The sequence below is a fragment of the Rhinopithecus roxellana genome, chromosome 19, assembly GCF_007565055.1.
Source record: "Rhinopithecus roxellana isolate Shanxi Qingling chromosome 19, ASM756505v1, whole genome shotgun sequence".
Taxonomy (NCBI): domain Eukaryota; kingdom Metazoa; phylum Chordata; class Mammalia; order Primates; family Cercopithecidae; genus Rhinopithecus; species Rhinopithecus roxellana.
In genome coordinates, this window is record NC_044567.1 from 77118926 (window position 1) to 77144894 (window position 25969).

The 25969-nt window shown below is 41.6% G+C and overlaps 1 protein-coding gene across 1 annotated transcript in view; it reads left to right on the forward strand.

Annotated features, from left to right (window-relative positions):
* The window catches only part of DDX42 (DEAD-box helicase 42), a 48690-nt gene that overhangs the window by 12962 nt on the left and 9759 nt on the right, over positions 1-25969 (forward strand). Inside the window, exons 2-11 of the mRNA XM_010380039.2 lie at positions 183-419; positions 6100-6250; positions 12928-12989; positions 14479-14515; positions 15354-15503; positions 19991-20095; positions 21492-21611; positions 22835-23011; positions 24563-24691; positions 25303-25402. Coding sequence (XP_010378341.1) covers positions 199-419; positions 6100-6250; positions 12928-12989; positions 14479-14515; positions 15354-15503; positions 19991-20095; positions 21492-21611; positions 22835-23011; positions 24563-24691; positions 25303-25402 — 1252 coding nt within the window. The 5' untranslated portion in view covers positions 183-198. The remainder of the gene's footprint in view (positions 1-182; positions 420-6099; positions 6251-12927; positions 12990-14478; positions 14516-15353; positions 15504-19990; positions 20096-21491; positions 21612-22834; positions 23012-24562; positions 24692-25302; positions 25403-25969) is intronic.

Below are 25969 nucleotides of genomic sequence, written 5' to 3' on the forward strand. Positions count from 1 at the left end.
TTTTGTATTTTTAGTAGAGAAGGGGTTTCACCATATTGGCCAGGCTGGTCTCCAACTCCTGACCTCATGATCCACCTGCCTTGGCCTCCCAAAGGATTACAGGCGTGACCAACTGCGCCTGGCCCTTGGGGCTATACACTTTTTAAAGTTAAATTTATATTTGTGTATCTTATTCCTAACAGGTCAGTCATTGGCACCATGAACTGGAATAAAGGTGGTCCTGGCACTAAGCGAGGATTTGGCTTTGGAGGTTTCGCCATCAGTGCTGGGAAAAAGGAGGAACCCAAACTCCCACAGCAGTCCCACAGTGCCTTTGGGGCAACCAGCTCTTCTTCTGGATTTGGAAAGTCAGCTCCACCACAGCTTCCTTCTTTCTACAAAATTGGATCTAAGCGGGCCAACTTTGATGAAGAAAATGCGTAAGTGGTAATTCCTGGTAGTGTAGCAAAGTTTGGGCTTCGAGATATTCATTCTATCAGCAGAAATTGAGGCAAAGAAACTGTTTCTCAAATAATAATGACTTCTTAAGTTATGTGTCTTGCTGAATTCCATGGTTCCTAATAAGTTAAATTATCGGGTTTACTCATTTGTAAGGAGTGTAATACCTGTGGGGTTACTTATACCTTTACTCATTCGGTGTTACGTCCTACTGGGCTGTTGCTCAATGTGGTATTAGGAGCCATTGAAACAGGCCAGGCATGGTGGCTCACACCTGTAATCCCAGCACTCTGGGAGGACGAGATAGATGAATCATCTGACGTCACGAGTTCGAGAACAGCCTGGCCAATATGGTAAAACCCTGTCTCTGCTAAAAATACAAAACATTAGCCAGGCGTGGTGGTGCACACCTGTAATCCCATCTACTCAGGAGGAGGCTGAGGCAGGAGAATAGCTTGAACCCGGGAGGCACAGGTTGCGTTGAGCCAAGATGGCGCCATTGGTCTCCAACCTAGGTGACAGAACAAGACTCCAAAAAAAAAAAAAAAAAGGCATTGAAACATAAATATGGCTGGAGAGTTTTATATAATTCATGTGGTTTTTGGTGGTCTCTCTTTTTTTTTTTTTTGGAGGCAGAGTTTTGTTCTTGTCACCTAGGCTGGAGTGTAATGGTGCAATCTCGGCTCACTGCAACCTCCACCTCCCAAGTTCAAGTGATTCTCCAGCCTCAGCCCCTGAGTAGGTGGGGTTACAGGCATGCACTACCATGCCGGGCTAAGTTTTGTATTATTAGTAGAGACGGGGTTTCAGCATGTTGGCCAGACTGGTCTCTAACTCCTAACCTCCGGGGAACCACCTGCCTTGGCCTCCCAAAGTGCTGGGATTACACGCATGAGCTACTGTGCTGCATGAGCTACTGTGCCTGGCCTGGTGGTCTTTACTGCAGTCTTTTACTGACACCATATAAAAAGTAAACATAGGCAGTTGTCAGAATTGATGGAAATACAAGTTTGCTTCATCACCGTGTTAGCCACGATGGTCTCGATCTCCTGACCTCGTGATCCACCCACCTCAGCCTCCCAAACTGCCGGGATTACAGGCGTGAGCCACCGGGCCCGGGCTACATCTGAGTCTTTAAAACTATTATGTTGGAACATCTGATAGTGGTAGAAAAATCTACTCACGTTTTTCCCATAGTTCTCATAATTGGTAAATGCTTTTTACCTATTACCATTTTTAACTGGCTGATATAATAATGTGGTTAGAAAAGGCTGGGATTTGAGGGGTTGAGTTCTAATTTCTTTTTTTTTTTTTTTTTTTTTTGAGACGGAGTCTCGCTCTGTTGCCCAGGCTGGAGTGCAGTGGCCGGATCTCAGCTCACTGGAAGCTCCGCCTCCCGGGTTTACGCCATTCTCCTGCCTCAGCCTCCCGAGTAGCTAGGACTACAGGCGCCCGCCACCACGCCCGGCTAGTTTTTTTTTTGTATTTTTTAGTAGAGACGGGGTTTCACTGTGTTAGCCAGGATGGTCTCGATCTCCTGACCTCGTGATCCACCCATCTCGGCCTCCCAAAGTGCTGGGATTACAGGCTTGAGCCACCGCGCCCGGCCGAGTTCTAATTTCTATACAAAATATCTCTCTTTGCTGAATCTGAAGAAATCTCTTGTTGCTATTATTTCCAAGCTGATTCTGACACTGCTTCACTGCTTGAGGGTTTTTTTGGTTTGTTTGTTTGTTTTTTTGAGATAGGGTCTCTGTCACCCAGGCTGGAGTGGAGTGGTGCGATCAAGGCTCACTGTAGTCTCAACCTCCCAGGCTAAAGCAGTTAAGCAGTTCTCCCACCTCAGCCTCCTGAGTCGCTGAGACTATTGGCACATGCCACCACACCCTGCTAATTTTTTATTCTTTTTTTTTTCCTTTTTTTTTTGAGATGGAGTCTCGTTGTGTCACCCAGGCTGGAATGCAGTGGCGCGATCTCGGCTCACTGCAACCTCCACCTCCCAGGTTCAAGTGATTCTCCTGCCGCAGCCTCCCATGTAGCTGGGATTACAGGTGCCTGCCACCACACCCAGCTGATTTTTGTATTTTTAGTGTAAGCGGGGTTTCACCAGGTTGGCCAGGCTGGTCTTGAACTCCTGACCTCAGGTGATCCACCCACCTCAGCCTCCCAGAGTGCTGGAATTAAAGGCCTGAGCCACCACGCCCAGCCAATTTTTTATTCTTTTGTAGAGACAGAGTCTTGCTTTCTTGCCCAGTCTGGTCTGAAACTTCTGGGCTCAAGTGATCCTCCCACCTTGGCCTCCCAAAGTGCTGGGATTATAGGCATGAGCCACTGCACCCAGCAGATTTTAATTGGAAAAAAAAGCTTCTAAAAGACTGGAGTTTAATTTTTTTTTTTTTGAGATAGAGTTTCAGTCTTGTTGCCCAGGCTGGAGTGCAATGGCATGATCTCAGCTCACCGCAACCTCTGCCTCCTGGGTTCAAGCGATTCTTCTGCCTCAGCCTCCTTAGTAGCTGGAATTACAGACATGCGCCACCATGCCTGGCTAATTTTGTATTTTTAGTAGAGACGGGGATTCTCTGTGTTGGCCAGGCTGGTTTCAAACTCTCGACCTCAGGTGATCTGCCCACCTTGGCCTCCCAAAGTGCTGGGATTACAGGTGTGAGCCACTGTATCTGGTCAAAATATTTTGAAAGTACACAGCAGTATTTTAGAAAGCTGACATGTTATTTAGGAGTCAAATATACAAGTAGTGTTTAACTTTTAGCAAAGTCAGAAGTTATTCTAAACAGCAGTTAACCAGTTCAGACTACTTTTTCTTTTTCTTTTTTTTTTTTTTTGAGACGGAGTCTCGCTCTTTCACCCGGGCTGGAGTGCAGTGGCCGGATCTCAGCTCACTGCAAGCTCCGCCTCCCGGGTTTTACGCCATTCTCCTGCCTCAGCCTCCTGAGTAGCTGGGACTACAGGCGCCCGCCACCTCTCCCGGCTAGTTTTTTGTATTTTTAGTAGAGACGGGGTTTCACCGTGTTAGCCAGGATGGTCTCGATCTCCTGATCTCGTGATCCGCCCCTCTCGGCCTCCCAAAGTGCTGGGATTACAGGCTTGAGCCACCGCGCCCGGCCCAGACTACTTTCTCATTAAATAGAACACACTATATACAGGAAGCTGAGGTGGAAAGACCACTTGAGCCCAGGAGTCTGAGGCTGCAGATATAGCTATGTTTGCATCACTGCACATCAGCCTGTATAACAGTGTGAGACTGTCTCTAAGAAAACAACCAACCACAAACCTACTATATGAATGAATATGCATGAGTAATATGTGTATATGTGTATGCTATATATTGACGCATATATATTACGTCGTATAGTATATAGTGTGAATATGCTATTGCTACATTAGTGTACATAACAGTTACTATATAAAGGAGTTTGCATAAATATATGTACTATATATTTTAGACAAGGCACAGTGGCTCACGTTTGTAATCCCGGCACTTTGGGAGGCCGAGGTGGGTCTATCACTTGAGGTCAGAAGTTTGAGACCAGCCTGGGCAACATGGTGAAACCCCGTCTCTACTAAAAATACGAAAATTGGTCCAGGCGTGGTGGCTCACGCCTGTAATCCCAGCACTTTGGAAGGCCGAGGCGCGCAGATCGCCTGAGGTCAGGAATTTGAGACCAGCCTGACTAGCATGGCGAAACCCTATCTCTACTAAAAATACAAAAATTAGCTGGGTGTGGTGGCGGTGCGTATAATCCCAGCTACTTGGGAGGCTGAGGCAGGAGAATCACTGGAACCCAGGAAGCAGAGGCTGCAGTGTGAGTTGAGATCATGCCACTGCACTCCAGCCTGGGCGACAGAGCAAGACGCCATCTCAAAAACAAAAAGACCACAAAAATTAACTGGGTGTGGTGGCGTGCACCTGTAATGCCAGCTACTTGGGAGGCTGAGGCAGGAGAATTGCTTGAACCTGAATGGCGGAGGTTGCAGTGAGTGCAGAGATCACGCCGCTGCAAATGCAGCCTGGGTGATAGGGCGAGGCTGTCTCAAAAACAATATTAGTCTATATTATTGTTACATATAGTCATAGTATTACATTAGTGTGTGTATATTTGTGTGTGTGTGTGTGTGTGTGTGTGTGTGTAGCATAACAGTTTAAGTTTTTAAAATAATTCCTAGGAAGACTTGAAATGCTTTAACTTTTTAAACTGCAGTTATTTATTTGAACTAATATTTGGTTATATTACTATTTGATTTTGAGATAAAGTCTAAACTGGTTTAGTTTATAAAGAGCTGTATTGACATCCTTTTCTGGAATGTTTGTTAAAGAGAAAGTGATACCTTATGCAGCCTTTATAAATGTCGTTTCTGAATACTTAAGTAGTATCGTAAATTATTTTGGGTTGAGCATGTACTTTCTTTTTTTTCCTCGTTTTTTGAGACAGAGTCTCGCTCTGTCGCCCAGGCTGGAGTGTCGTGGCAGAATCTCAGCTCACTACAATCCCCACCTCCTGGGTTCAAGCAATTCTCCTGCCTCAGCCTCCCAAGTAGCTGGGATTACAGGCATGTGCCACCATGCCTGGCTAATTTTGTATTTTTAGTAGACACAGGGTTTCACCATGTTGGCTAGGCTGGTCTCAAACTCCTGACGTCGAGTAATCCACCTGTCTTGGCCTCCCAAAGTGCTGGGATTAGAGGTGTGAGCCACCACACCTGGCCTAAGCATTTATTTTCAATTCTGGAAGTTTTCTGTTGGTCCCCAGAAAATAGCCCAGAATTTCTGAGGTTTTTGGTCTTTAGAAGAATATCTCAAGTTTTTATTAAGGGTTATAAAGAATAAACTGAATTTCTAATGTTTCATTAAGTTTCCTTTTGGCTGTGCGCCGTGGCTCTCGCCTGTAATCTCAGCACTTTGGAGGCTGAGGCGGGCAGATCACGTAAGATAAGGGGTTCAAGACCAGCCTGGCCAACATTGTGAAACCCCTGTCTCTACTAAAAATACAAACATTAGCCAGGCATGGTGGCAGGTGCCTGTGATCCCAGCTACTAGGGAGGGCGAGGCAGGAGAATCACTTGAACCCAGAAGGTGGAGGGTGCAGGGAGCCGAGATTATGCCATTGCACTCCAGCGTGGGCGACAAGCAAAACTTTATCTCTTTTTTTTTTTTTTTTTTTTTTTCCTTTTTGTGGAGGCAGGTCTTGAACTCCTGGGCTCAAGCTATCCTCCCGCCTCTGCCTCCCTGAGAGCTGGGATTACAGGCGTGAGCCACCGCGCCCGGCAGCTTTATCTCAAAAAAAAAAAAAAAAAAACAGTTTTCTTTTTTCCCATAGCACAGCTCTTTAATATTTGTTATATTTATCTAACAATGATCAGTAAGTTTGTACTGAAAACTCTTCCGTTCTAACAACTGGGAGTATGATTTGACCATATGCTATTGAAATGGAGAATCTCTTTTGATTACTTTTTTGTAATATTGAAATTTTGCATGTATTAAGTAGTACTTAATTAGGTCATTAGCCAAAGCCTTGGAGGTCTTTAATTTGATCTACATTAAATCTCCTAATAGTAAGATATACCATAATAAAAATTTTGTTAAATGTAAGATTTACTGATCCCAAAGTAAACATTCACTTTACCAGTTTGCATTCTAATTCTCAGCTATTTTGAAGATGAGGAAGAAGACTCTAGCAATGTTGATTTACCTTACATTCCTGCTGAAAACTCACCAACTCGCCAGCAATTCCATTCCAAGCCAGTGGATTCTGACAGTGATGATGATCCCTTGGAGGCATTCATGGCTGAAGTGGAGGCAAGTATCAGCATGTTTCATTAAAATATTTAGCAGTTAGAAATAGATCAAGCTAACTTAGTACTTCAAATCTTATTCAAAATTTGTTTTCTTGTCTTTTTTTTTTTTTTTTTTATGAGAATTTTGCTCCAGTAGTTGATAGTTGCGTATATCTACTTCCACTTGCCCTGTAGTACTTTTGCGATGGCTGGTGGCTAGAAATTTGAACTTAACCCGTGAACATGGTAGCTCTAGACGTATATGTGTGTATGTGTTTTATTTTAATAATCTTAGCATATTCTTGAATGGAATTAGCATCTCATTCAATCTAGCATTTGTTAAGTACATATTTGTGTAAGGTAATTAAACTTAAGGAACTTGCCAAAATTGTAAATTCTGTATTCTGTAGTTTTAAATGTTATTTCTTGATCAACATCCATGACCTCCCTGTAGAAATTTAACCTCATGACCACCTCCTTGAAACCGTTCTCACTAGGCTTTTGTGATTTTGTGTTACTTTCCTTTTTCATCTTTCTGACTTTTTTCTTTCGATTTGTTTTTGTTTTATTATTATTTACTTTTTATTGTGGAAAAATGTAAACACATACAAAGATAGAATAAAAAAATGAACGTTCATGTACCTTCAACGAACTTTATTAGTTAACAACTTTTGGCCGCTTTTGTGTTATCCAATCTCTCCCACCAACTATTCTTTCTTTTCTTTTCTTTTTTTTTTCTTTTTTCTTTTTTGAGACAAAGTCTTGCTCTGATGTGGGCTGGCTAGAGTGTAGTGGTATGATCATGGCTTACTGCAGCCTCACACTCCTGACCTCAAATGGTCCTCCTGCCTCAGCCTCCTGAATTGCTGAGATTACAGGTGTGCACCACCATACCCAGCTAATTTTTAAAGTTTTTGTAGAGGTAAGGTCTTGCTTTGTTACCCAGATTGGTTTTGAACTTCTAACCTCAAGTGATCCTCTAGCCTCAGCCTCCCAAAGCGCTTGGACCACAGGCATAAGCCACTGTGCCAAATCCAATTCTGTTTTGGATTATTTTAAAATCTCAGACATATAATTTTATCCATCAGTATTTCTCTGAGAACACTCTGAAAAATTGCAACCACCTGGCCGGGCGCGGTGGCTCAAGCCTGTAATCCCAGCACTTTGGGAGGCCGAGACGGGCGGATCACGAGGTCAGGAGTTCGAGACCATCCTGGCTAACACGGTGAAACCCCGTCTCTACTAAAAAATACAAAAAGCTAGCCGGGCGAGGTGGCTGGTGCCTGTAGTCCCAGCTACTCGGGAGGCTGAGGCAGGAGAATGGCGTAAACCCGGGAGGCGGAGCTTGCAGTGAGCTGAGATCCGGCCACTGCACTCCAGTCCGGGCGACAGAGCGAGACTCCATCTCAAAAAAAAAAAAAAAAAAAAAATTGCAACCACCATGTTATTGTTGCACCCAAAAAAACAAATCATTAAATATCCATCTGACTGTTATTTGTGATCCTTCTTGCCATCCTCCTCCAATTTTTCACATACAGAGGTCACTGTACAGCTCTCTATATTGATTTACTATCTTCACTCTTTATATATTCCTTGGTGACCTCATTTACTTTTAAAACTTTTCTGTGCATAGTTTATGTTTTTAGTCCCATCTTTCTCTTTGGTTTTGGTCCTGCTTTTCCAGAATTGTATTGGCCTTTTTTACATGTGTCCCACTGGTACCTTAAACTCTGTTCATCATCTTTTCCTCCTCAACAAGTCATTCTCTTATTTCTGTGAATGACATTAATGGTCACATAGTCACCTTAGCTTAAAACTGGCTTTAATTTCTTCCTTCACCACTGCCTCTTCATTTTTTTAGCAGATTATCAGGAATGTTTATTATTTAATTTAATCCTCAAAATAATCGTGGGAAATAGGCAGAAAAATGTATATATAAATAAAAATTTTTAACTGATAATAAAACTGAGCCCTAAGGTAATTCAAATCATTTGCCCCAAATCATATTGGTATTTAATGTGGCAGACCTGGAACTCAAATCTAATTTCTCTTGCTTAGTAGTCCTGAAGGTCTAGCTCTTTCCCATACATCGTGCTGCTTTTCCTCTTCTTATTTGCCAAAATCTGTCAATCTTTATAATAGCTCTTGCATCTGTTCTTTCCTTTCTGTTGCCACTGTAGCCATCCTACTTTACATCCTTGTAAATTTTCTCCCTGCTTTAGTCTCTCTGCTGTCTTATTAGGTAGTATACAGCTACAGGTTAATTAGACCAAAATATGTTTCTTCTCATGGTATTCTCCTTACTTAAAAACTGTCACTTTAGATGACTGGACATGGTGGCTCATACCTATAACCCCAGCATTTCGGGAGTCCCTCGAGTTCAGGAGTTCAAAACCAGCCTAGGCAGCATAGCAAGTGCCTGTCTCTACAAAAAAATAAAATTCAGCCAGGTTTGGTGGCATGCTGCTGTAGTCCCAGCTGCTTGGGAGGCTGAGGTTGTCGTGAGCCATGGTCATGCCACTACTCAGCCTGGATGACAAGGTGAGACCCTTTCTCAAGAACAAAATGAAACCAAAAACTATCACTTTAGACTATGTGCTATAGCTCACACTTATAACCCCCAGCATTTTGCGGGGCCAAGGTGGGAAAATCACTTGAGGTTGGGCAGCATGGTGAGACCCTGTCTGTAAAAAAAGGAAAGAAAAAAAAATTGGCCGGGCATGGTGGCTCACGTTTGTAATCCCAGCACTTTGGGAGGCCAAGGTGAGTGGATCAGGAGTTTGAGACCAGCCTGGCCAACGTGGTGAAACCCCATCTCTACTAAAAATACAAAAAAAATTAGCTAGGCGTGGTGGTGCACACCTGTAATCCCTGCTACTCGGGAGGCTGAGGCAGGAGAATCACTTGAACCTGGGAGGCAGAGGTTATAGTGAGCTGAGATGGCGCCATTGCACTCCAGCCTGGCAATAGAGTGAGACTCCATCTCAAAAAAAGAAAAGAAAAGAAAAATTGTCACTTAATTGGTTCTGAAATAAAATCCTTTCAGATTCCTTAGTTACTTGTCTTCAGCCGGAATACACCTCTCCTCCAAGGAAGCAGGGAAAGAAATAATCCAAGATTATTGTGTTTTTGTTTGGCGTAGACATTGCTTTTTTAAAATGTGAGCCAACATTTTTAGTATCGGGATTTTGTCTAATAGTTCAGACTGTTGAACAATGGAAGATCTGGCAGTATACTAAGGCTGTGTTTTTGTGTGGCAGAAAGAGGCTATTGCTGAGCAAATGGCTGCCTACATTAGACAAGTCATGCTTTTCCTTGCTCACCATAGTTAGATCAATCCCCGTTTTCTTCTTAACGTTGAGGCCACTGTTTGTAGAACCATTTGTCATTTCTCTTGCACTGTAATTTTTCTTTTCTTTTGAGACGGCATCTCTTGCCCAAGCCAGAGTGCAGTGGCACCATCACAGTTCACTGTAACCTCAAATTCCTAGGCTCAAGCGATCCTCCTGCTTCAGCCTCCCAAGTAGCTGGAACTACAGGTGCATGCCACCACACTCGGCTAATATTTAAAAAATGTTTTTTCCCAGGCTGGTCTCAAACTCCAAGCCTCAGGCAATCCTTCAACCTTGGCCTCTCAGAGTGCTGGAATTGTAGGTGTGGGTCTGTGCCCAGCCTCTGTATTGTAATTTTTCTTAGGGTGGAGAATTATGTTTCTGAACTTAGTTCTTGATTATCAGGTATCAGAAAACAAAAGACTCAGGGTAATATAAGAAAAATTAGAGTACATTTCTGTAGAAGAATATGGCTACTTATTTATTTCCAGTTTGGTCTTTGAATTTCCCATCTGATTTACAACAACTTAAGTTACTTACTGAAGAATATACACCTAATAGGTGGCAGAGCCAAAGTTCACCTCCAAACACCATATTCCTTATGCAGTATCATTCCGTATCTGAGTTCTTACAGTGTTGTATATTTCTACCACTTACCAAACTATACAGGATACTTACCAAACACCCAGACTATTCAGGGCATATATGTGTCTTGCAGCATAGTAGGTATTTAGTTAATATGTTAAGTGAATTGAGGTCAGTAGATCGAGACCATCCTGGCTAACATGGTGAAACCCCATCTCTACTAAAAATAAAAAAAACAGCCAGGTGTGGTGGCATGCGCCTGTAGTCCCAGCTACTCGGGAGGGCGAGACAGGAGGATCACTTGAACCCGGGAGGTGGAGGTTGCAGTGAACCGAGATCGCGCCACTGCACTCCAGCTTGGGCGACAGAGTGAGACTCAGTCTCAAAAAAAAAAAACTGTTAAGTGATTTACCCTAGGAGTAAAGGCAGTAAATGAATCGTCATCTTTGAGATGTCTTGTATGCGTTGTTTCCTTCTTCATCTTCTGAGATACGAACATTTCCTAATGGGCTACGTTTCCCAGAGAATCTGGTCTTATTATTTCTTGAGGGATCCCTAGTGATGAATTAAAAAAAAAAAATTAGCTCCTGATTTTCCAGGTTTAAATGTAGATTTATGGTAGTACAAACTGGCATAGCCCTTTCTGAGTGAGAGTATCCAAGAATGGGCTAAATTATTTTGCTTGGCATTTTTTGTTTGTTTGTTTGTTTTTGTTTTTTGGGGGGATGGAGCTTTGCCCTTGTTGCCCAGGCTAGAGTGCAATGGCGCAATCTCAGTTCACCACACCTTCCGCCTCCTGGGTTCAAGCGATTCTCCTGCCTCAGCTTCCTGAGTAGCTGGGATTACAGGCATGCACCACCATACCCGGCTAATTTTGTATTTTTAGTAGAGACACGGTTTCTCCATGTTGGTCAGGCTGCTCTCGAACTCCCGACCTCAGGTGATCTGCCCGCCTTGGCCTCCCAAGTTGGTGGGATTACGGGCGTGAGCCACCGCACCCAGCCCAGATGTCAGATTTTATAGAAAGTATTAACTTTTCTAGTGCTTGAACTAGATGAAGATTTATTTTTAGCCAGTGTTCTGAAAAAGGATTTATGTAGGCTTAAACAATATGTTCTACCACTGTTGGTGACCTGTTTCTTATGTTACGTTGCTTATGCCATCTTCAGTTTATAGTCTTAAGTATATCTTATAGCTGATTCAGTCCTCTGAGAAGTAGGTTGTTTGTATGCAGCGCTTCTCTTTAAAACAATTTCTCTTCATCAGGAACATTTGGTTTGATGGAACACCTGATCATGCCACAGTATGTATAGTGGCATTTTAAAACATCTGAGATTGCCAGAAAAACTCATGGTGCTTTTATAGTGAGGAAAAGTTGTGTAGAATGTGAGAAATATCATTTAATTCTTCTGACCGTGATTTTCAAATGTATAATACAAAGGATTAATTTTGATCAGTGATCATCAATTTGCGGTATATAAAAATTGCCTAGGCCGGGCACGGTGGCTCACGCCTGTAATCCCAGCACTTTGGGAGGCAAAGCGGGTGGATCACCTGAGGTCAGGAGTTCGAGATCATCCTGACCAACATGGAGAAACCCCATCTCTACCAAAGATACAAAATTAGCTGGGCATGGTGGTGCATGTCTCTAATCCCAGCTACTCAGGAGGCTGAGGCAGGAGAATCGCTTGAACCTGGGAGGAGGAGGTTGCTGTGAGCCAAGATGGTGCCATTGCACTCCAGCCTGGGCAACGAGAGCGAAACTCCGTCTCAAAAAAAAAAAAAAAAAAAAGAATTGCCTATGAAAAATGTAAAAACTACCCACATGTAACTCACTCACTCCAGCCCCAAGGATTCTGATTTAGTAGGTGTAGAGCAAAATTTTCAGCCTTGAGACTATTGTCATTTGGCGCTGGATAATTATTTGTTGTGGGGCTGTCCTGTGTATTGTTGAATGTTTAGTAGCCATCCTTGGCCTCTACAAACCAGTACCATCAGCTGTACCACCCCCAAAATTAAAAATATCTCCAGTCATTGCCAGATGTTACCGAGGGGCAAAATTGTCCCAGATTGAGAGCCACCTTTCCAGAGTCAGATGTTGGTGGTCTTAAGCTACACTTTGAGGAAGGCTGATCTGCCTGAATTGAAAGCACTTTACATCTCTAATTTTATCAGTAGCTTAAAGCAACTAAAGGTTATGTATTTGTGAAGCAAGCATTTTTGTTCATTTTTCCATGTGTGGCACATTATTACAGATAAAAATCGTGCAGTCCATATACAGCCAAGTTTATAGAGCATTTAGTTATTTCTCTTTGAAAAATAATTGTCAGAATGCAATTTGATGGCATCAAAATGCACTTGTCAAACACATAACTAAAACTATTTTTTTTTTTTTTTTTTTTTTTGAGACGGAGTCTCGGTCTGTCGCCCAGGCTGGAGTGCAGTGGCCGGATCTCAGCTCACTGCAAGCTCCGCCTCCCGGGTTTACGCCATTCTCCTGCCTCAGCCTCCCAAGTAAGCTGGGACTACAGGCGCCCACCACTTCGCCCGGCTAGTTTTTTGTATTTTTTAGTAGAGACGGGGTTTCACCGTGTTAGCCAGGATGGTCTCGATCTCCTGACCTCGTGATCCGCCCGTCTCGGCCTCCAAAAGTGCTGGGATTACAGGCTTGAGCCACCGCGCCCAGCCAGCTAAAGCTATTATGGCACTTGTTCCGATCTAAAAATTGTGTCTTTCAGTGTTTTTAGTTGATGTCATTCTATACAGCCTTTTGTTTTATTAGGATCAGGCAGCTAGAGACATGAAGAGGCTTGAAGAAAAGGACAAGGAAAGAAAAAATGTAAAGTAAGTTGTTTTCTTCTCCTTCACAAAGGTTACATGAAAACCGCTAAAGTATTGCAAAGCCTATTCCCCCAAAGTTTATAGAGAAAAAATATTGAAGTACACTTATGTACTTTACTTGAAGTTATTCCTGTATCTTGAGTACTTTTTTAAGAATAGAGATGGTAACAGTCTTTGCATTTGGAATAATTGAAAAGCATTCAGTTTGGTAGAATAGTATTTGGTCTTTGACTATAAATAGTTGTTTAGTAAACACAAGGAATGAATTAGAGTTTAGGGAGCATAATTACTAAAATTTGGGCTCATTGTTCTGAGTTTGTCTCATAATTAATATAAAATAGGTTAATGCCTATATGGTTGATTATGAGAAGTAATGGCAACTGTATCATGAAAACTATGTACAGTTGAACCTTTGAACAACAGGTTTGACTGCATGAGTCCACTCATGGGGATTTTTTTCAACCAACACAGATGGAAAAATAATATTCACAGTATAAAAACCTGTGTTTAAGGAGGGCTGTAATAATACCTAATTTTATTTAGGGAGTGACGTTGTGCTGTAGCAGCCGTAGTCAGAACTTGAAGTACTTTATTTTCTGGGAAAGAGAAGTCTACTCTTTGCCTTGATAAATAAACTCCTAAGGCTTTTTCTGCCAGACATGGTTGGACTTTTTTCTCCCTGTGCTTGGCCGTCAGTGCTTCAGTCCCTTACCAGGGTTTCTGTTCCGTATGGAGATTTAGCTGTGGTTTTGGTATTCACTGTATGTCGTATCCCCTTCCACCTGCCCTACACTGGTGGTGTTGCTTGCTGGTTGCCTTAGGAATAGCAAGTGCACTAGGTTAGGTAGAAAATCTGATTAGAAACAGATGGTTGTGGGAACTGAGCAACCATATTTTCTCTATAGCTCCTGAGAGATACAGCAAGTGGTGATGATCCCCTTCTCCGTGTGAGCTGTTTAATGAGAGTTTTATTCCCAAATTCATAAAGGAGTTAATGTAGTTTTCTCTCTGTCCCCATCCCTAAGGTAACTGCTTTTGTCTGAAAACCATTTACCCTAGAACTAGAAATTTTGGGGACAATAAGAAGGTTGGGACCTTCTTTCTAGTATATGACAAATCCAATATTTTTTTTTTCTTTTTAGTATGAAATGCTTTTCACAACCGCATTGTTTGTTGTATAGATTCACAAAACTAGGACCATTTGCTATCTGTCTTCAGAAGGTTTTTACATCTGATATTCTTGTTGGTAACCACTGTTTCTAGGGGTATCATATCATCCCATTTAAAAGAAATGCAAACTGCAGATTATAGAGTGAAGCTACACATATATATATAATGGGTGGATAGTTTACAGTGTGCTCATTGCTGCTTTGTTATTGTTAGTGTTGAGAGTTCCTGTGCTGTGTGGAATTCAACACTAATCTGCTGTAAGAATGGAGCTGGGTATGTGGAACATTTGCAGGGAAGTTTGTTTCTCCGCTTGTTTTTCCAGGGGTATTCGAGATGACATTGAAGAGGAAGATGACCAAGTGAGTTCCTATGCAGTATTTCTATCTTTTATTTTTATCCACAAAGTCTATACTGAGGACAAGCTAGACCTTGCCTTCACTCAAAATGGCCATACCTGACATTCAGCAAGGAATGTCATTTGATTTGCTCCTCTTGTACCTGTGTGACCGATTGGTAATACATAGATTCACATGGCTTTCCCCCATATTGAAGATGGAATTTTTGATCAACTATGACATCCAAAACAGATACGAGCTTTATTCAGCTTGCTTCTTTCTAAATCCAAAATTAATGTTTATTCTGATAAATCAAATAGTAGAGTAGTGTGGGATCTATGGATGGCCTCTGGTAACATCTAACCTCTACCTCTTAGAGTCCTGTTTGTGGTTCTTGTATTTCAAGCTGGAACGTTAATGACTGTCCATTAGTCTTTTTTTCCCCATTGTTCAGTTGCGGAGCGATGAGAATCAGAGTGAGTGGTAGCCCTTTCCAGGTTTGTGACCTTTCTAATTAGTGTTAACTTCCAAACTTGGATTGTTAAAGCCACAGCATGTGTTCTACGGCCCCGGGGAGGGTTAGTAGACACCCCACTCCAGGAAGGCTGTGGAACAGACAGATTTGTAAGTCTTCTATTAAACAAGTTGCACCATTTAGTAGTACTAACTGTTTAATTCATTTCTTCTGATTGTTCTTCTAAATATTGTTATTATTAAAGGAATCATTGCTAGTAAGGGTCTTGCCTTACTTGGTAGGTATTTTAACTGTGCAGTCATCTGGTACACTGTGTGCGCTAATTACAGGAGCAGAAACATTCTCAATTGTACTTGGGTGTGATTATGTTCTTGTGCTTTCCTGCAGGAAGCTTATTTTCGATACATGGCAGAAAACCCAACTGCTGGTATGGTTCAGGAGGAAGAGGAAGACAATCTAGAATATGATAGTGACGGAAATCCAATTGCACCTACCAAAAAAATAATTGATCCTCTTCCCCCCATTGATCATTCAGAGGTATGGTATTTCTTGCTGAATTTTACTCTTGTTTCAAGCTGATACTTTACTTCAGCTTTAACATTTAGATTTTCCCGGTACTGGAATACTCTTACATCATGAGCGTATGCATCTTGTCATCTCTACTGGTTGAGCCACAAATTCCATGAGGCTTTATAGCCTATCTTGTTCAAAAGTATAGCCAGCCGAATCACTTACATTTGACTTTAGAATTAAAACATTTTTTTTCAAGTAATTGTACTTGTTTTCCAGAACCAATACTTAACATCTTTCTCTCTCTCTTTCTCTCTTTTTTCTTTCTCTCTTTCTTTCTTTCTTTCTCCCCTTCCCTTTCCTTCCTTTCCTTCCTTTCTTTCCTGTCTTCTTTTCCCTTTCCTCCTAACTTCCTTCCTTCCTTCCTTCCTTCCTTCCTTCCTTCCTTCCTTCCTTCCTTCCGTCCTTCCTCCCTTCCTTCCCTTCTTCCCTCCTGCCCTCCCTCCCTCCCTCCGTTCCCTTCCCTTCCCTTCCCTGTCACCCAAGCTGGAGTGCAGTGGCACGATCTCAGCTCACTGCAACGCTGCCTCCTGGGTTCAAGCAATTCTGTCTGCCTCAGCCTCCCGAGTAACTGGGATTACAGGCGCCCACTACCATGCCTGGCTAATTTTTTAAAAATATTTTTGGTAGAGACGGGGTTTCGCCATGTTGGCCAGGGTGGCCTTGAACTCCTGACCTCAGGTGAGTCCCCTGCCTCGGCCTCCCAAAGCGCTGGAATTATAGGCATGAGCCACCACAGCTGGCCGTGACATCTTTCTTTCAAACTGGGAATGCTTGGGGCCTGTGTTTACTGTTTGTTGTTGTTGTTGTTGTTGCTGCTATATTGCCCAGACTGGCCCCAAACTCCTGGACTCAAGCAATCTTTTCACTTCAGCCTCCTGAGTAGCTGGGACTATAGGTGCATGCCGCTGCACCTGGCATGCATTTTTTTTGTTTGTTTATTTTTTTTCCAGACGGAGTCTTGCTCTGTTACCCAGGCTGGAGTGCAGTGGCTCAGTCTTGGCTCACTGCAGTCTCTGCTTTCCGGGTTAATTTTTAGTAGAGATGGGGTTTTACCGTGTTGACCAGGCTGGTCTCCTGACCTCAAGTGATCCACCCACCTTGGCCTCCCAAAGTGTTGGGATTACAGATGTGAGCCACTGTGCCGGCCACATTTGTTTTTTTAATTGCTATAAATTTTTACTGTTGGTCCCAGATCTGGGGCAGATGAGAGGCTATTTCTTCAAAGTGGAACCAGTAATTACAGGATCCTTAAGGAATGAGGACATCAGTATACCCACTTGAAAAAATATCAGTGTTTCATCCAGGTTAAATGTCAGCCGAGATCTCACATATACTAATGATTGTAGATCTAGAGCAGTGGTTCTCATTGTGGACCAAGAACCCCTTTCAGGGAGCCTACAGAGTCCAAACACTTTTCATTATACCAAGATTATTTTCCTTTGTTACTGCATCAACATTTGCGTTGTTGGTGTAAAAGCAGTGATAAGTAAAACTGCTGATGCCTTAGCATGAATCAAGCCAGTGGCACCAAACTGTTCTAGTAGGCATGTGCTCCGTTCTCAGACCATTGCAGTTAAAAAAAAAAAAAATCCAGTTTCACTCAAGAATGCCCTTATGAAACAGTAAAAATTATTAAAATCATGACCCTAGATCTACATGTCTTTTTATTCTGTGTGATAAAATGGGAAGTACGCATAAAGCATTTCTGTTGTGTACCAAAATATGATAGCCATTTCAAGGAAAAGCACTTAATGTGTTTGAGTTGTAAGGTGAACTAGCTACTTTTTTTCATAGAACACCACTTTCACTGGACAAAATCAATGACACTTCAAGGAAAACAATCGAAAGTGTTTATTACCAATGATAGACATTCAAGCTTTCGGCCAGAAGCTCACGCCTGTAATTTCAACACTTTGGGAGGCTGAGGTGGGTAGATCGCTTGAGCTCAGGAATTTGAGATAAGCTGGGCAACTTGGTGAAACTCCATCTAAATTTTGTTTTTTAATAACAAAATTCAGGCCGGGTGCGGTGGCTCATGCCTGTAATCTCAGCACTTGGGAGGCCGAGGCGGTTGGATCACCTGAGTTCAGCAGTTCAAGATCAGCCTGACCACCATGGAGAAACCCTGTCTCTACTAAAAATACAAAATTAGCTGGGTATGGTGGCACGTGCCTGTAATCCCAGCTACTTGGGAGGCTGAGGCAGGAGAGTCACTTGAATCCAGGAGGCGGAGGTTGCAGTGAGCTGAGATCATGCCATTGCACTCCATCCTGGGCAATAAGAGCAAAACTCCATCTCAAAAAAAAAAAAAAAAGTCAAGCTTTCAAGCAAAACTTAGAATTTGGAAAACTTGTATCTACCACAGTAGGCTTGATAGCTTTTCAGTACTTAAAGACCATTGTGACAAAATTGATGGTGATATTAATAACTGATTTTTAATATAATGAAATGTGTTAACATTTGGATGATCTGTATATAACCTCGGCGAACCAATATTTTCCAGATGATCTACATATGACATTACAAAGTCAAGCATGAATGAAAGCTCAACTCAAAATACATGATAGACAAATGGATTATAATGTTACAGAGTATAAAAACTTCAGTAATATGGTTTCTGATTACACAATGAAAATAACTCTTAGGAAATGACCACTTGTGAAGTTTTAGTGTAAAATAAAAAGTATCTGAAAAGGGCTGGATGCAGTGGCTCATGCCTATAATTCCAGCACTTTGGGAGGCCAAGGCGGGCAGATCACTTTTGCAGGAGTTTGAGACCAGCCTGGCCAACATGGTGAAACCCCATCTTTGGGATTGGTGGCAGGCATCAGTAATCCCAGCTACTTGGGAGGCTGAGGCAGGGGAATTACTTAAATCTTGGAGGAGGAGGTTGCAATGAGTTGAGGTTGTGCCACTGCACTCCAGCCTGAGCAACAGAGGAGACTCCCATCTCAAAAAAAAAAAAAAAAAATATCTGAAAAGGCTACTAAAATACTCTCCTCCCTTTTTCAACTACGTATTTTTTCTTTTCTTTCTTTGAGATAGAGTCCTGCTCTCTCACCCAGGCTGGAGTGCAGTGACGTGACCTTGGCTCACTGCAACTTCCTCCTCCTCCCAGGTTCAAGGAATCCTCCTGCCTCAGCCTCCCGAGTAGCTGGGACTACAGGCGTGTGCCACTATGCCCGGCTAATTTTTGTATTTTTGGTAGAGACGGGCTTTCACCATGTTGGCCAGGTTGGTCTCGAATTCCTGACCTCAAGTGACCCGTCTGCCTCAGTCTCCCAAAGTGCTGGGATAATGGGTATGAGCCACTGCTCCTGGCCTGGAGGCCAGATTTTCTTATAGGCTTAAATAAAACCAACCTATTGTAACAATTTGAATATTGTATGAGCTATTTAAGTTAGACATTAATAAAGAGATTTATGAAAATACAAGACAGTGTCACTCTTCTTGCCAATTTTTTTTATGTATCCAGAATTATGATTTTTTTTTTTAACTGCCTATAGAGTGCTTGTATTTTTCTTAAAAAAGAAGTTTAAGAGCCAGGCATGGTGGCGCATGCTTGGAGTCCCAGCTACTGGAGAGGCTGAGGCAGGAGAATCACTGGAGCCCAGGAGTTTTGAGTCTAGCCTGGGCAACATAGCAAGACCCTGTCACTGAAAAAAAAAATTTTTTTATAAAAAATGATTTAGCCAAATTGATAGGTGGTGATGTGCTTATGTTTTGTATACCTAGTACAGTAAGCTATGAAAAGAATAATAGAAGTGACTACTACTCTCTTTGGAATTGGAATTGCTTGGTCATACATTTTAAAAAGTTACAAACAACTCCATGTTTTTGAACAGAATAGAACTCCCTCTAAAAGCAGAACTATCTCCAAAAGAAATATTAGGAATGTTTTTAAATGCTTAGAGCTAGGTCAAACAGCTTAATTCAAAATATATTTAAATGTTATATGGTGAAATATCTTCTCTGTCCTCTAAGGTCTTTGGCATTATAGAGATTCCTTAGTCTGCTTCAAGCTTGTTCAAATTCGAGGTTTCCTTAAGAGTCTCTTTAGGAAGTAGGTTGGTGTTAGGCCGGGCACAGTGGCTCATGCCTGTAATCCCAGCTACTTGGGAGGCTGAGGTGGCATGAGAATTGTTTGAACCTGGGAGGCGGAGGCTGCAGTGAGCCAGGATTGCACCACTGCACTACAGGCTGGGTGACAGAGCGAGACTGTGTGTCAACCAAAAAAAGAAGTAGGTTGGTGTTTATATTGAAAATAGGAACAGAAAACAAATTAGCTATACTTTTTAGGATCTAAGTTGAGAATAAATTAATTTTTTTGCTTTCTCTAGCTGGAATGGCTTTACTTGTGTATTATTTGGAAAAGATTATTTTGCATTAAAATCAAACTTACAGAATTGACTCTTGAATTCTAGACTAACTTTGAATAATTGGACCTGCAGATTGACTATCCACCATTTGAAAAAAACTTTTACAATGAACATGAAGAGATAACCAACCTCACTCCACAGCAGTTAATAGATCTCCGACATAAGCTCAATCTTCGGGTAAGACAATCATTAAGCTCAGTATTCTTATATTAATGTTAATTAGTCCAGATTTAGTATTATTACTGGTTATCTAAACTAATAACCTTGAATTTCTTTTCTAGTGATCTCTGAACTGTCTTTGCCAGAATAATTATTATGTCCCTTCTGTTCACGTCTCTTAATTTGATTGTTTTAGTCTTCTAGATGCTGTTTTAGGATAGGATCATTTTCTTTCATATTTCAGTAAATTTTGTATGTTCTGTGCTGGATGGGCTAGTGATGAAGGGTGGGAGTCCCCATCTAAAGGAAGAGGAAACAAAATTAATAGATGTAACATATGATATCTTAGAATATTTTGAAATTAATATAAACTTGTCTGTCAAATTACATATAATATGCTTGATTTTAAAAATTAGAATAAATTAATGCCTTTTAAAAATATACATGTACTAATTTCAGAATGGTTTAAACTGCCTACCAAAAGTTTTGAGCTGCACATTGGCTACATTGGTTTAAGGTGCTGATAGGTGGTAAATGAAACACACAGAAAGAATATGCTATGCTATCTGCTCTTAATATAGACAACTTTCTTGCCTGTGTGCACCTTATCAGTTGCTACACGATGTTTAAACTCCTGTTTTCCAGGAGGGGTGTGTATTTGGTGTGTGTACATTTGTCTGTTTTCCAAGAGGTACTCACCTCCCCAATGACCCTAGAAAATTTTTAAGTAAAACCTTTAATTTTTTTTTCACTTAAAAATTTTTAAGTGAAATCCTGATTGGAAATGTCAGCATCACCAGAGGAGCGTTGAAAGGTTACCACTTTAGGGGACACAATGGAGATTATAAGCCCCATTCTTCACCTGAGTGCAGTTTGAACAGGGCTTGACAGTGGCTAGACCATCAGTCACTAAGGGAGACGTTAATTCATCAGGCACAACTGAAAATGGAGGCAGTAGATTATGTCTTTGTAGCCAGCATATGTAGAGTTGTCTTATTTGGAGCCCCCTTGGAATTTTCATTTCAAGAGTAAGATACGTTAATTTTTTTCTGCCCTCTGGTTAATGCTTATGCAAAATGGCAAAAGAAAGAACAGTAATGATTTCCCAATTCATTGAACAGTTTTTTTTCCATTTTGTTTGTTATGAGAAAATTAATTTTGATTTAATAAATTTTTAATCATTTAAAATTGTATGACAATTATTTTGGGAATATTTATCATGGAGTTTTTAATATGGGGTTTATATTTGTTACCATTTGAGGTTTTGCCTTTTCATTGTATGATTTTGGCTTACAGACTTGTATTTTCACTTCATACTCCAGCTAAAATGCTAGATCCAGGTAAGTATTGTTGAACTTCAAATGCTGTTAACGTTGAAGTACAAGTCATTCTGGGGAGTTGTCTCTATCTCTAGGTCTCTGGTGCTGCACCTCCTAGACCAGGAAGTAGCTTTGCTCATTTTGGGTTTGACGAGCAACTTATGCACCAGATTCGGAAATCTGAATACACACAGCCCACTCCAATACAGTGTCAGGTACGTAAAACATAATGAAAGAAAAATAAAGTAGGGTAATCTTTTGTGACTATATTAGTTTAAAAACAAATCACAGTAGTAAAACAGTGTTTAGTGTAGAACCTTACTGATAAGGATAGAGGTATTTATTACTCTAAGAAGTCACTAAATGGCTGGCAAATATTCTTTTGTATCTGATACATATCTTGAAAATATGATATGAAGAAAATAATTAGGCCTAAACGTAACCATAAAGGTTTGTATATGGACAAATTTAGTACTGTCAGTGATTAGAATTCCTTTGTCCATCACTTGAAAATTCTTGAGCTTCTTTTTCCCATCTGTATATGGGACTTATTTATTCTTATGAAGAAAATTGTCGGTGGCGGGCGCCTGTAGTCCCAGCTACTCGGGAGGCTGAGGCAGGAGAATGGCGTGAACCCAGGAGGCGGAGCTTGCAGTGAGCCGAGATCCGACCACTGCACTCCAGGCTGGGCGACAGAGCGAGACTCCGTCTCAAAAAAAAAAAAAGAAAAAAGAAAATTCTCATTTTCTGTATATGAATGAGATAGTCTGTACCTTCTCAAGGGGAGAAAAATTTTAAAAATTTTAACAACCCTTCATTACAAATTGTGATCTTTCTGGTTTTTTTTTTTTTTTTTTTTTTTTTTTTTGGAAGACGGAGTCTCGCTCTGTTGTCCAGGCTGGAGTGCAGTGGTGCGATCTTGGCTCACTGCAACCTCTGCCTCCCAGGTTCAAGCAATTTTCCTGCCTCAGCCTCCCAAGTAGGTTAGATTACAGGCACATGCCACCACACCTGGCTAATTTTTTGTATTTTAGTAGAGATGGGGTTTCACCATGTTGCCCAGGCTGGTCTCGAGCTCCTGAGCTCAAGCAGCCTGCCCACCTCGGCCTCCCAAAGTGCTGGGATGGCAGACGTGAGCCACTGCCCAGCCTTGATTTTTCATTTCTGTATTTTAAACAAAATGAAGTTGTTTCAGTTCTGTAAGTGGTGGCTGATATCCACATAATGAGAATGATGTCATTTCCTATAAATTAAGAAGTTAATGAGAATGTTGGATATTGATACTTCTATTTCACAACTAGTATACATAGCACCGGATATGTTTTGTTCCATTGAATATAAAAATGTCATTAGTAGTCATTTATCCTTCCCCAGGATTTGCTTCAGTACACCTTTAGAATTGAAATTTTAGAGTGGTTATATTTTACTTTTTCTCCAGGGTGTGCCTGTGGCATTGAGTGGTAGAGACATGATTGGTATTGCCAAAACAGGTAGTGGGAAAACTGCAGCCTTCATATGGCCCATGTTGATTCATATAATGGACCAGAAGGAGTTGGAGCCAGGTGATGGACCAATTGCAGTGATTGTGTGTCCTACCAGGGAGCTTTGCCAGCAGGTATGTGCTTTCTATAGAATGCCTCCTTCCATATGTGGACTAGCAAGGGACCAGCCAGTCAAGTGAGGTAGAATGACCAGGAAACCTTTTTTTTAAATTGCAGTAAGATACACACAAAATTGACTATCTTTTTGAGACGGAGTCTCGCTCTATTACCCAGGTTGGAGTGCAGTGGCGCGATCCCTGCTCACTGCAAGCTCCGCCTCTTGGGTTCCCGCCATTCTCCTGCCTCAGTCTCCCAGGTAGATAGGACTACAAGTGCCCACCACAGCGCCCAGCTAATTTTTTCTATTTTTTAGTAGAGACGGGGTTTAACCGTGTTAGCCAGAACAGTCTCGATCTCCTGACCTCATGATCCACCCGCCTCAGCCTCCCAGAGTGCTGGGATTACAGGCGTGAGCCACTGCATCCAGCCAACCATTTGTCTGTCTGTCTGTCTATCTATCTATCTATCTATCTATCTATCTATCTATCTATCTATTTTTATTTATTTATTTTTTTGAGACGGAGTCTCACTCTGTCGCCCAGGCTGGAGTACAGTGACGCAATCTCGGCTCACTGCAAGCTCCGCCTCCTGGGTTCACGCCATTCTCCTGTCTCAGCCTCCCGAGTAGCTGGGACTACAGGTACCCACCACCATGCCCGACTATTAATAGAGACAGGGTATAACCATGTTAGCCAGAATAGTCTCGATCTCCTGACCTTGTGATCCACCCGCCTTGGCCTCCTAAAGTGCTGGGATTACAGGCGTGAGCCACCACGCCCGGCGTCTTAACTGTACGTTTTTAATGTACAGTTTGGTGGCATTAAGTATATTCACAGTGTTGTGCTACCAGGAAACTTTTGGAAAGTATTATGTGTTAAATATTTCCTATATAACCAAATACATACTTTCCCCTAAAAACTGTTTTTATTTATTTTTATTTATTTGCTTTTTTGAGACAGTCTCATTCTTTTGCCCAGGCTGGAATCCAGTGGTGTGAACTCAGCTCACTGCAACCTCCATCTCCCAGGTTCAAGCAATTCTCCTGCCTCACCCGAGAGGTTGGGATCCCGGGCACACGCCACTACATCTGGCTAATTTTTGTATTTTTAGTAGAGACGGGGTTTCATCATGTTGGCCAGGCTGGTCTCAAACTCCTGACCTCAAGAGATCTGCCTGCCTCGGCCTCCCACAGTGCTGGGATTACAGGTATGAGCCACTGCGCTCAGCCACAACTACTGTTTTTAAGAGGAAAAGTCTATTGTGATATGGGAATTGTTTGTATTATAAGCTGACAGTTTTTTTGTAGGATGAATTCATTTTGTCTTGGTAGAAAAAGCAGTGACAGGATCAGAAAGAGAAGGGGGTAAAACGAATAAAGGAAGATTTTATATAATCTTTTGAGATGCCTTAATGATATTCTTTTCATTTATACCTTTATGAATGAAATTGTTCTAGGTTTTGATTTTTTATGACATCACATGCTGTTTTTCGGAACTTCGTTTGAGTTGTGACAGAGGTATTTGTTAATGTCACAGTTTGTTAATATATTATTCACAACTTTGTAGATCCATGCAGAATGTAAGCGGTTTGGAAAAGCATATAATCTTCGATCAGTGGCCGTATATGGAGGAGGGAGTATGTGGGAGCAGGCCAAGGCCCTTCAGGAGGGGGCAGAGATTGTTGTGTGTACCCCAGTAAGTATGCCTTGTGTTTAAATGGCTTCTCAGCCTCCCTCGGTATGGAAAACATGATTAGTTTTGCAGAGAATTTCCCCTAAAATGTAGTAAAAGCAGAGTTGAAAATATATTGATGAATGGCAGCCTGTGGTTTTAATGTTGATTGGTGGCTAAATTAGCAGTCCAGTAAGAGTCTCTGTGACATATAGGCTAGTAGCTACAAATTCCCCTCTATGTCAAATAGTTTTTCTTATTTTCTCCCACAAAATGATTGCCAAGTTCATCAAGAATCAGAAAGATACATATGGTCGAAACAGCCTAGAAGAGTGTAAACATTGAAACCTGTCATTATGCTTTAAATCAGGTGACTTTAGAATGCCTCAAAACATGCTTCTGGCCACTTTCCCACAGAATTTAAATCACAGTGTAAATGAAGAAGCCAACTGAGTTTTCATAATTTCCGTTCTTTTGAGCTAAGTAGTGCTTAAGGTACGTGGCTGTTGGACCATTATCTATTACAGTCTGAGACTAGAGAATTAGCACTTTTTTGCCAGGAGTGCAACTGCTTAGAAAGTCCCTGTGAATGCCTTTTTTAATTATACTTACTGTTCATTTTGTGGATCTCATAGGGTCGACTGATTGATCATGTGAAAAAGAAAGCTACCAATCTTCAAAGAGTCTCTTACCTTGTGTTTGATGAAGCAGATCGAATGTTTGACATGGGATTTGGTATGCCTTGAATACCAGTTTCTTCTTTCCCCATCCTCATGATACTAGTTTTTTTCCCATGTCTTTCTAGAATAGTTTTTTAGCATGAGAGAAGCTAAAAATACTCCTGGATGGGGTTAGACTAGAAATATAGCTAAGATGAACATTTTTACGAGTTTTCTCTGGAAAAGTATGTTAGGTTTTATTGGGTTGAGGAAATTTCAAAGTGCCTTTGTATATAAGGGGAATATTTTCTGTCTTTATTTTTATTCATATGCCTTTGATCATAGAGGTTAAGGTCTGTGTACTTGGGTAGGTGAATGTCAGATGATTCGAGGCCCTTTGCTTTCCTATCCTCATAGCTGTCTTTACTGATTGGAACACTGCTAGACCTAGCCCAGTTGGATGGAGGGAAAATTTTTCACTTTTATACTGAACGATATGTCTAGGAGCTTGGTTTTTTTTTTTTTTTTTTTTGAGACAGAGTTTCACTCTTGTTGCCCAGGCTGGAGTGCAGTGGTGCGATCTCACTGCAACCTCCTCCTTCCAGTTTCAAGCGATTCTCCTGCCTCAGCCACCTGAGTAGCT